At 39.7% G+C, this 12354-nt stretch overlaps 1 protein-coding gene across 3 annotated transcripts in view; it reads left to right on the forward strand.

The window, feature by feature from the left end:
• Nucleotides 1-9211: 9211 nt before the first annotated feature.
• LOC100868219 (lachesin) overlaps nt 9212-12354 on the forward strand; it is a 267208-nt gene continuing 264065 nt past the window's right edge. For all 3 annotated transcript variants that reach the window (XM_086911818.1, XM_086911819.1, XM_086911820.1), the window contains exon 1: nt 9212-11298. In XM_086911818.1, the coding sequence (XP_086767944.1) occupies nt 11170-11298 (129 nt within the window). In that variant the 5' untranslated portion in view covers nt 9212-11169. The remainder of the gene's footprint in view (nt 11299-12354) is intronic.

Below are 12354 nucleotides of genomic sequence, written 5' to 3' on the forward strand. Positions count from 1 at the left end.
TGTTACTTATAACAACGTCAGCAACCACCACGGCCTTTTGGTTTTGAAGACTGCCTCAGCTTTACGTCACAACCCGCACGGTTCGGCATTTTTCATCCTATGAATTTCCTCCTTTTCTCCTCCCCGTTCCCTTTGTTTTTTCTCTTCTTTCCTTCTTTTTTTCACTTTTCTTTATCCTCCTCCTCCTTCAACTTCCATCAGCTGTATCTCGCGTCACAGCGATATTAATTTCACTTTCGTAGCTACGAAGTCTTCCTTCTGATGATAAATATTCGTTTCAACAATGGAAAAGCATTAGCATTCGCCATTTCTATCATTTCGTGTTAGACAAATAAATGGATCCCCCTGAAGATCCGAATGAAATACCAGGGGAAGAAAAAAAGAAAGAAAATTTCTCGAGCGGAAAAGTGGGACGATATCTGTCAAGCTGGATTCAATTATTATATTTATTCAACGCCAATCCCCCACTTGGCTTTATCTGAAAATTATCGTTGCAGAAGGAAGAAATTGGTTCGCAGTTGCCAATTTTTAACTCGTGTATCAATTTTACTTTACGCGACGCTGCACTCGATGCATCGATAAACTTGTAAATAATTAACGAACGCCACTCCTTCCCATCGTTAACATCCATCCTGTTATTGGTTGTTCTATTAGGCGTCATTCCCGCGGATCGTGTCCTTCCATACGAAATTCGTTATATACGAAAATACTTGGACACCGTCTCGCAGAGAAATTCGCACGATCCCAAAAATTCTTGATTCGAGAGTTTGAAGAACGAAAGTTTGTGTGGAATATAGTGCATTATAAATACAAACAGCAATTTTTTTTTTTCCTCGACGAGAAATCTCTTTGAGGGAATCAACCTCTTTTGTATAAAAGCATCGAAACTTTTGTACGTTGATTTAGACAGAAATTAAAAAAAATATTCCGATCTCGATGGAAATATTCGTGGATTTGTTGATCCGCGCTGATCCGTGGAAAACAAATTTACAGAGAAAATCGCAAATTTTGCGTCGAGTTCCATCGAAACTCGAGAATACACAAGACGCGTGTAACTTCGGGTGCATTTCAAGTACAAAGGATTAAAATAATTATTTTCTATCGTATTTTAATTCGCTTCATGCATAATTAATCGAATAATTACGAATTACGGATAGGATTGAATGAAAATCGGTCGACGAAACTGTTAAAATTTTCAGTAGGCGCGTGAGAGGAAGGTCTGAAATTAGCGTAGGATTTTAGTCAGGTTTTGGAGTGGTTCGTGTTCTACGTGAAAACTACAATGTACAGTTATGCCTCGAGTTCACCGACGTGCGCTTTGAATCTTAATTCGCTTTATTATCTTTAACTTGGTCCACTAAGATTGGCAGACCAGTCTCGTGAATCATCGTAAACCGGCCATTTCATTTTCCTTTTAAACTTTTACAATAATTGTAAACATTTCGTTTGTTTTTTACGATTTTATGAAATTTACGAAATTTACGAAATATTTGATAACATTTTTTTCGACAACGTTTCGTGGAACAGCATAGAAAGTAGGAGGGATCGTTACTTTAAAATTAGAAGCCTCTCTAGACGAAGAAGAAACTTTCCCCGATCACACCCGTTGATTGTTCTTCTTATAAAAGTGAAACAATCGAGGCTGCAGTTTACGAGGTGATATAAAAATAATGGGTTAAACAGGAGTGACAACGTATAATAGAGTACTTGACATTCTTTTGTCTCGTTGGAACGACCTATCTTCCTTAGATCATATCAGCTAATTACTCGACAGTATAATTATTGACCGAGTCGGAAATGGCATGGAGGGTTGCTCGATGGCCGTTCAAACGGTCGAAATTTTCTACACCCTTGCAGCTCTGAAGGGGTCGACCTCGATGAACGAACGGTTGCGAAATAACTTTGTACAATTTTTCGTATCCGATAGGAGATAGATTATTGCCGAGTATTCATTCAAGGGCAACATTTTTCTTTTCTTTTTCTTTTTTTTTTTTTTTTTTTTTTAAGTAAGGATATGAATTCTTGAGTATTCGAGACACGCACAACCTATATCAACTCTTTGGAAGCGTTTTAACTTTTTGATCGAAGATAGAATTTAGAATAACGATTGTGTGTTTAATACAATAAACGTGAAATATATATTCACGTTATATATATATATTAAAAAAAAGGAAAAAATGAAGATGAATTTATCGCTTACCATGAATTATATATAACCGTCTAATTTTCTTATTTTTTCTAATTCTAATACACGACGTCGTCGTTACATAAAATTTTACCTCTTTCGAATAGTCTGTTATGCTTATATTTAACCGCATGATATTCTTGAGATTCTCTTGATCGCGGGTATGAAATTTCTATGAAAATAAAAAAAGGATTGGAAGTGAGGATGTGCTCGTCCATGGCCATCGTATCGACGTTAATGCATTGAAATAATGAAAATGTGTTAAACGAAGAAGCTCGAAATGGCTTCTCTGTTTTTGCTCATCGAATGAAAATTCGTTGGGAAAGAAACACAGGTAAAGCGGTTCCCACGAAAAGAGTAAGAGATCGATAATGAGCGGGGTTCTGGAAGCCATTGGAAGCGTTAAATTGATTTAAATCGCGTGCGCGTGGTTGAAACGAGCGAGATTTTAAATTGCCAACATCCGAGATATTTGTGATTTCCCATTGAAATTTCCAACGAAATTGTTACACGAAACCGCGAGCATTATTCCTCCGGTATAAATTAGATACCGTATTATAGAGTCCTGTAAGAGAAAGAATGGAATATTCGCCTCGTCGAATTTAGCCTAGAATGTTGGCCTAGCGAAGCCACGTCTATAATTATGATCTCATTAAATCGTACGCAAGAACACTTGCGTAACTTGCTGTCTAACCTCGTTTCGTATTAGAACACACGCATCGCAGAGCCTTTGAGAATTTCCAGACAAGCCACTCGTGTTGGATAGGAACGTTAGATGGATCTAATAATTAGTAGTAGATATCTTCTTTAATAGAGATTGGATCGAGGTTATGGCAAATTGCTTTCGGTTTAAGTCTTTTTCGAATCCTTTTCCTTTTTTCTTTTTTTATCGATTTTATCCTTTCAAAATGATGGAATGGAAGAATAAAAAAAAAAAGGAGAGGAATTTCTTGAAAAATTTCTTAAAAAATTCGAGACCCATTCGAACAGGTAGATTTGTTCGATCTCTTTTGTTCTCGCTTCTCTCGATCGAATTAACGTTGATCACGTTACATCGACAATGGCACTCGGTTTCTCATCTAATTCATCCTTGTGCGCGGGATTCACTTTCGAGATTTAATTGCAGTTGGAGTATATGAAGCCGCGTTCATTACAAGCCTTCGTATATACATATGTACACGTCCTCTCCTCTGGTCTTGAATTGAATGCAACGCGTGGTGCAACGGCGGTGTTAGAGTACAGATACCGAGTAGTCCGAGGCAACGTTGTCGAGACACGGCGGTAGACACGTACAAACGTCGCTTGCTTTTCCGTTTCCTCCGCGTGTCGCGTCGCGTGCTTACGCACGAGGAGGGGGGAGGGGGAGGGGAGAGGCAAGGATTACGTGTCACAAATTGGCATTACCCGCTGCGAACGTAGACACAGAGCCAGGTGTGCGCGCGGTATTTCCAGAGAAGTGTCTCCAAGTGCTTCCAGCATACCTGATGCGATTGTGCGCGTTAAGGTTTGAACCAAGCGGTTCTGTGACAGGCAATTTGCTTCCGAAGGAAATAATTACGAGCGGTTTAGGGGCTTGTCGGCTCGAACTTTGGGTTTTACTACTTACCAAATACCGGAACACCCCGACTTTCCATCATTCGTCCCACCGCTACGTTTTCACGTTTTCATTCGGGAAAATCACGAATTTCTCGACGATTGTTAGATATTATTGTTTATCGATGTCGCGACGTGCCCTCGATGTTAAGATTCCTACGATTTCTTTAATTTTTAACAGGTATTTTTAAATGTATATTTGTACGAATTTGTTTTTAATAAATTTGAAGTTGTGTTTCAGAATCGAGACAGATGTGCGAAACTTGCATGCCAACGTGTTCCAATCGAAATCTTTTCTATCGTTTATTATTGTTACGTGTGGAAATTGGAAAAAACATACGATAAATTATTTGATATACAAACGTTATTTGGATATTCAAATATTATTTATTACGCATTAATTATAACGCGAAATAAAATATGAACACGTTGAATACATGCATCGAAAGGTATACGGGATATAATACGAAATGTGAATTATTTAATCGTGTATTTTGGATACGCGTGAAACGGGGATCTCTAATCGAGAAACGCGGGTGAATCTCTAAAACGGATCATCGTTAGCCGAACGATATTAATTTTGTAAGATGGGACTTATGCAAGGATGTATGACGTCGGGAAAGATCAATCATTTTGAAGGTTTCTCTCCGTAGTTAGCGCATTATTCCAGATGAATAGATAATGCTACTTTAAGTACTTGCAACGCCAGTTAAAACGGCGTAATACATTTTCGCGCTAGCCGGAACAACTTGGATCCTCTTCTTCCAATTAAACTTGGCAATCCCCTTGAATTTCTTCGCGCAACTTTTCCCACCTCGCCCGCCCTTTGTACACCTTTGATTTTCCAAATCTCTCTCTCTCTCTCTCTCGCTCTCTCTCTCTCTCTCTCCGCCAATGTTTTTCTATTTTTGTATATTTGGAGAATACGTGCTCCACGAGAAGGCACGCGCCTTTCAACTGGAAACCCATTCTTTCGAACGTTTTCAAATAATTTCACGGTTCTTTACCTCGTCGAAACCTTTACCACCTCGTTTATCGTTAAACATTGTTACCTCGATTTTATGTAAACGTTTGGTTTCTCGAGCATTGAGAGCACGGTTTAATCAACATTCCAGTAAAGATGATATGAATGTAAAGGATTTTCTATCTCGTAATGCATAATGGATTGACATCCGGCTTTTCGAGCGGTCGAAAGTTAAGTTTTGGAAAATTTTTCTTTCGTACAAAATGATCCTTCCAAGGCTTCGAAATTCAGAATATTATTCATTTTAGATAATTCTTTTGGGGAAACTTTGAAATTTAAAATACTCAATATGGAACATGGAATAATAAATTTTAATAAGTATTTTTCAACGTTTGTGATGGCAATAAACAATTTTAATTTTGAGAAGGATTCGTATAGAAACGCGATTAAGAGCGATGTGACTTTTTTTCACATAAAAGCTTGAAAGAATTGTAAAAAATGGAAGATTGCATTCCTTAAGTGCATTTTTAAAAAAGTTTTAAAGAAACATTCTATTTTCACACTGATAAAATATTTAAGGAAAAATATCCACGATACTCGTGCTCCCTATTATAAACGTAAAATTTTAATACATGGAAAACAAATTCTGGAGCAATGTATTTTATCACTAGAATATTTAGAAAAAAGATACAGAAGGAGAAATGCAAGAAAGCAAGTTTCAAAACAAGCATGATGGAATATTTATTTGCTAAATCAGAATCATCGATATTTATTCCAATTATAGTAGAATCAATTGATAAAGAAGAAAATTTGGATAAATATAATACTTGAACGATTGAGAATTAGAATCAGTACTGATTAAAATAAATATCTAGTATTTATTTTATATATTGATTATTTACTGATTCATTACATTGGTTAATCATTTCGTTGAAAAATATCGATATTTTTGCTCACGAAGAGCGGATCGTCAATCCATTATGCAACGGATGCGGCATACAACTTGCAAAGTATTGCACTGTAGTAATACAAGGCATTAATCACAAATATCATCATCGACGTATCTTATATCCATTATTTTTTTTATATCCACTTCTATAAAAAATCCAATCCCTTCACAAACGACAATCTTTCAATCTCAACGCATCGAACCCCTTAATGATAATAATAATAAGAAGATTCGTATTGAAAGTCTATCGATCGAGGATATTTAACTACGAAAACTACTCGTGTTTATTATACCCTATGAGGACTGGATGAAGAGGAGATTCGCGAATGAAACGAGGAAATTCAAAGGAAAGTAGCGCGTCTCGTCTCGCGCCGGGGAAACGTTATTATGCGAACGACATAAAGGATACGTATCCATGTTTGTACACAGTTGTATTACCCGTTATTCGGGTTGAAGATCGGGACGAGGCGAATTTTCAACGGCGGATAAACGCGATATCGCGGCCGCCGCCGCGAGGAGAGAAGAAGGAGACGGATATTCTGCTCCTCTTCTCGCGGCAAGTTGCGTGAACAACGAGAACGAGGAGGAGAATTTCTGGGTAAATAGAAAGACCCGCACCCCGGTTACTATCCCCTATCGAACTTGCAACTTTGGGGAGCGCGTTTTCAACGCTGGCGAGAATTTTCAAAGCTGGCGAAAGGCATCGATCACCGCGAAACTTGGAGGGAAAATCCCGTGTCGTTCGTCCCGTATACCGCCCCGCGCGAAAATAAACAGAAGAAGATTCACCGTCTCGAAGCGATATTTTTTTCTATCGGCACAGTTTCGCCGTCGAACAGCGTCGAGAATAAATTGAAATAATATTTGTCGAGGATTTTCGTAAAGACGAGTTGTATAAATGTAAAGGAAATTGGATTTGGTCTTGAAAATTATTAACCCTTTCGTTGTCACGGAGGATATGTCACGGACGTTTGATAGATGTGCCGTGGATAATAATGCGGGCGAGATATTGACATAAATTTTCAAATTTAAATGATAATTAGGCGTTGAAATAGAAAATTTTTCTATTCGAAGTTTTTTTATCGAAGTAAATCGATTTATTTCAGATGTTTCTTGTCTGGGGGAAAAAAAAATATAGAGGAAAGACTGGATAAACGTCTTTCGATTTAATTTCAATTGTTGACGGATTGAATTTACGGATTAAAAAGTATATAATACAACTATGTAATAAAATGGCTGTTGTTGTTGTCATTCATTGCTCATTGCGCATAAAAGTGTTAATATTTAGCGAAAGAAGCGAAAACTAGATTATATATAACTCTCTTCTATGAAACGTTCCGCGGAGAAAGAAGGAAAAAGGATAAACTATATTTTTTACAAATTATTTCTCTTTACTTTCATTTTGTACAAAAATACGACAACTAACGCGTAATGAAACATTTTTCTTGTTTCCCAACTAAAATATCACCCTAGAAAAAAGGCTCGCTCGACAAAACAGTGTACAATGTGTGTACAGTTTGCAGAAACAACGGACAACACGGAAACTAGATATTTTCCCAAAATATACATATATTAAATAAAAGATACGCCAAGTATCTCGTCCATAGTATCGCATAACGAAAATTGCAGCGCGAGATATTTCGTCGATAGCGTGTCCCATCTATTTTATTACCAAAGAATCGAGGAGATATCCGGCCGCTCAAAATTAAACCTGGTCAAATTTGACGAGCTCGGGAAGAAAATTCGGACGACACGAAGAGATCTCGGAATCGCACGGATGCACGATTTCGCTATTGCAGCGTTGCTTCGTGTTTATCGCGAGATATACGCGGACGTCTGGAGGATGTCTCGGAATTTTGTTGGTTCGCGGAGGACTGCTGGCGAAGCATTTTCCTCGGTAGGTAGGTAGGTAGGTAGGTATCAAGGAATTTCTTACGAGTTGGGGTTACGCTCGATCGGCGGTGGAGGGAGCGTATCGACGATGCGGGTGCGCAAACCGGATGAGCGTGTGCTCGACATTGTTATGCCGCTATCATCGTGGATTACGAATCGGAAGATGTTGCACTTTGCAGAAACACGTTGGATCATGGAATATCGTTGGTCATTGGTGAAATCGGTTTCGATATTTCCCGGTCGAAACTCTTGCCACGGTTGATTTTATTATCGATAGACCGGTATTTCGAAGTTTGCTGGATCGAGTTTGGAATGTTGATCGAGGCAATCGTGGCCTCGCTATGAATAATTTATTCGAAATAAATATTGATCGGTATAAACGAAACAAATGATCCATAGGAGAATCAATATTTATGAAAGTTTCTTTATTTATCGTTGGTTCGTTCGTTCGTCATACGTTGGCAAACATTGACAGCGATCGATAACGTTTGGCCAATCGAAATTTTAATCGGCGAGCGATGTAATGGTGTGACACGTGACGATTTTTGAACGATGGCTGTGTCAACCTGACTAGGTAAACCACGGGGTTAATCAAGGTGTGGGAATAATGAGGTGGAATACGTACTCCGGAAAGGCATATATTATTCCAACTATAATAACACAAGTTTAATGAAACTTTTAACGTAATGTTTGCGAAGATCGAATTTGATCGAATCGGATGATGACGCCACTTTCATATTTTTCTTTGTATCCTTTCATTCGGAATTGTATAATTTTCCATCCCTTGCAAAATGGAATAGATTCTCGAGACGATGAGTTCTGATCATTGATCTAAGTAATAAGATATATAAATATATTGACTAAATTTTAATATCGTTTCGTGTTCCATTACAAAGTGAAAACGTGCAAAAACGATATTCTTACAATTTCGATGTTTTAAGAAAAATATAAGTACGAAATTGAATCATTTCTCTCAAATATCGAAAATATTTTTACAAATAGAGGGAATACAATCGAATAGAAAATGATTCAAAAAACAGTTACGGTACCATTATTTTTTTCGTTAAATCGTTAAACCTTTAAATCGTTATACATTTATATATTTTATTTTAATATATTAAAATCAATATTAATCAATATATAAATTATTTCTCTCAACGTACAATATCGCGTAGCGATATTATTTAGATTCATATTTTACTACGTCAAACAACTTTTAATTGGTCCAAAAAAAAAAAAAAAAGAAATTGATCGATCCGTTTGAAATCTATCTCTCCGAACTAAATTCCAATCGTCTCTTCGACGAAACTGTTCAGAAATTAATTTTATCACCGCGAAAAACTGACCAAGAATCCAAGAATTGAATTCACACATACACACGCGCGCACACATTTTGAGTGTCGCAACGAAAATGAAATTGTAGAGGAAGGCGCGCTACACTAACGACGAATCCATCCGTCCATCCCCGAAATTGGAGAAATCTGGCGGCGCGAGGGGGGAAAAGAATATTTTCGAAGGAGGCAGGCATCAAACAACCCCTACTGCCGGAATCGCGGGGTATTGCGCTCGCGCAAGGCCGGCGCGCGTGTCCATGTTCGCCGTGTAGTATATACGAGGCGGGTAGAGCAGTAGCACCGGCACCACCATCAGCACCAGCCAGCATTCAGCAGCAGTAGCCTCGTCGTGGCTAAAGGGGCTTCGGGATGTCGTACCGCGACGTGTCGTCGTCGTCGTCGTCGTGGTCGTGGTCGTCGTCGTGTTGACCGTTTCGTCGTCCACCTTCGTCACGACGAAGGGGAGAACACGGTGCTGCCGGCCGGTTGCCTCTTTTCGCGCGAGTTCGTTCGCCTTTTTTTTTTTTTCCCTCTCTTCTTCGGAGTTTCGAGTTGTTGCGGTTGTTGGCGCGATTCTTCCTCCTCGAGTGATCCATCCAGTGGCCGACAAAGGAATTGTCTCGTCTAAGTTCAGTTGGATTGGGATCGGTGCGCGATATAATACGGCTCGACGTGTGCACGCGAGGAGGAGATGTCACGCGGCACTTTTCTCGTTCGCACGTCGTTCGCACGCCTCTGATCGTGCGCCGTACGACACGTTGTCACGATATTTTGTTTTTTCGGCTTGGTTACAGAGGCTGGGAATCGAGGATCGAGTTCGGGAATATCGCAAAGTAGTTTTTGGTGCTCGAGAAAGAAAAGAAGATCGATCGGTCGAGTAATTTTGTTTAAGATATCGCGGAGTTTGTTATCGAAAGTATATAATACTTTATTCGCGGATGAACTGAGGGGGAGGAGTCATCATCGACGAGGGCCGAGCGAACGTGCCGAAGTGGCGTTGTTGTAATTGGAACGGGAAAGTGTTAGGTACGATGTAGTAGACGATCATCCTCTCTCAGAGTGTAAACTATTGTTACGGGCGAAAATTTCGTCGCCGTGTTCCTTTAAAAAGAAAGGAAAAAAAAAGAAAAAAAGAAAAAGAAGAATTCGCCTCGATAATGGAGCCGGTGGAGAATCGATCGGGGATACCATCGTCTTATTATCCATCGCGGGAATATCATTCGATCTTTTCTCTTATCGGTTGAAATATCGAGAGTCGTTCGCTGCGTGTGATCATCATCGATGCGGTGGCCGACCTACGAATACAAGCTTGAATAAATATCCCAGTCTCCGTTCTTCTTTTATACGTGGATTTATACGCGAAATCCGGTGGTCTGTAAATCGTTCTTGAGATTTATGAGGATCATCAACGATCGTTTGCTCACCGACCACCCGTAACGGAACTATAATATTTCCGGATCGATCGTGCACCGGTGATCAGAGGCTCGGCTCCGTGCGAATGATCGCATTCCTCCTACTATCGCGGTGTTACGTGTACCACACGCATGATTTTACCAATAAATAACCAGCTACATTTATCGAAGTCCGTTGCACGCGGTTTACGCTGATCACTCGCCGTGCCGCAGGACCGTTATCGTTATCGATTAATCAAACATAGCCGGTACGCCAACGTATCAACGAAGAGGAGGTGAAGAGAAACAGGGAGAGAAACAGAGGTAGAAAGAGAGAGAGAGAGAGAGAGAGAGAGAGAGAAAAGACAACGGTAACATTATTAATTAAAAACGAAACACAACGTAACAATTTTTCACGGTCCTCCTGCATCGGACGAAAATATCGCTAAAGGACGGAAGGCGTTTTGTGGAAGGTGGTGTTGTTCGTCGATCAATTTCATCGAGGCGATATGAAATAACGTGTCCCGTTCGAGGCAATCGAAATTGGAAAAATATAGGGTGAGGGAAGGGGAGAGAGGAGGAGACCATGGGATCAGTGCAACGATCGTGATCGATCCTTGGAGGGTAACGGAAGAAAGTATGAGAAAGAAGTTTGGTGCCGAGCGTTAAATCCGAAGATAGATTTTTTAAAACCTAGAAATCCGATAACAGTTCGGTGTCGCGTGATTCTCAGTGAATTTTCAACAATTTCTACGCTACGCTTTCTTATAACCTCTTCTTTCTTCTGGCCGATTTACGAAGAAGAGTTTTACGAAAGGGTCGGCCCGATCGAGTAGTAGTGGTTGTGAGATAAATGTTTCATGGACAAACGTCGTCGTGGTACAGCCAATATCGAATCACGTGAAGAAGACTTACTCGTGGTGGAATCAAAGGTGGCTCGAGGATCCTCGACGATATGTCCCCGGAAATCCACGGAGTGCCGTGAAAAAGTACGTATTATCTCCCCGCTCGAAGCGAACACACCGGGTTAACGTATCGGGGATTTTGGAGCTTTGTCGCGGGAGGGTGCGGGGGGGAAAGAGTTATGGACGATTTGTAGGTGCGCTTTTTAAGAGACTTATTACAGGGGCTTTCTTGATAAGCGCTATAAATCAAAATTTCCAATTGGCCCTCGGTATTACCCCGCCTCTAAATTTCCCTTGATTTATGAAACGGTGTATTTACGTTGCGCGTTATCGTTCACGAACCGATCAAAGGGAAATTCACTTGGTCGATACACGTACGCGTACATAACTCGAATCTTCTCTCCTCTTGGAGATGGATAGATTTGGGTTCACCTTAAGGTTCACTTTAATGCCTCTTTCTTAAACGCGAAACCATAGGATTTTCTTCTAAGATGTTTGAAAGAAGAGACGAAGACGGTTGGACGCGATGAAGTTATCGATCAAGTTGCTTTCGCGCAGCTCATTTAACGTTTGAAATTTGTATTTGCCAAATGATGTTGAAATTATTCGAATAGATGATAGTCAGATTAGAGAGAGTGATTCGTGAGAATATGTTTTCTCGAAAGAACGAGTAAATCTTTTTCTTTTTTTTCTTTTTTTTTTTTTTTGAAAAATATTCTCGAAACACGTTTCGTATCTTTTCTCTCGAGTACATCTTTAATTTTATGTATTATACAGTTGTATAGTGTATTTGTATTAATATGATCCGAGAATTGAAAAGTCAAAAGTCTTCTCTCCTCGTCGCAACATATTTAACGACAAGGACGCCGCCATATAATCTGCTTGTAAGCGATTACAAGTAGACATAAGAGGAAGCGATATCCGAATTCGTCGAGTTTTAATCGAGACGTCTAATGGATTCGCGGCGTTTGCCCGTGTTTCGTCTGATACTCTCGCAAACTCTCCCTCTCTCTCTCTCTCTCTCTCTTTCCTCCTTTCCCCCCTCTCTATTCCTCCCTTCTTACGGCGAGTGTTCTCTTTGAGTCCGTTCGACGCAAACATCAGCAACTCGTCTCGCTACATCTCCCCTCTATCCATCTT

Source organism: Apis florea, unplaced genomic scaffold (genome assembly GCF_048593485.1).
Source record: "Apis florea isolate Af1SG1 unplaced genomic scaffold, ASM4859348v1 contig_3367_pilon, whole genome shotgun sequence".
NCBI lineage: Eukaryota > Metazoa > Arthropoda > Insecta > Hymenoptera > Apidae > Apis > Apis florea.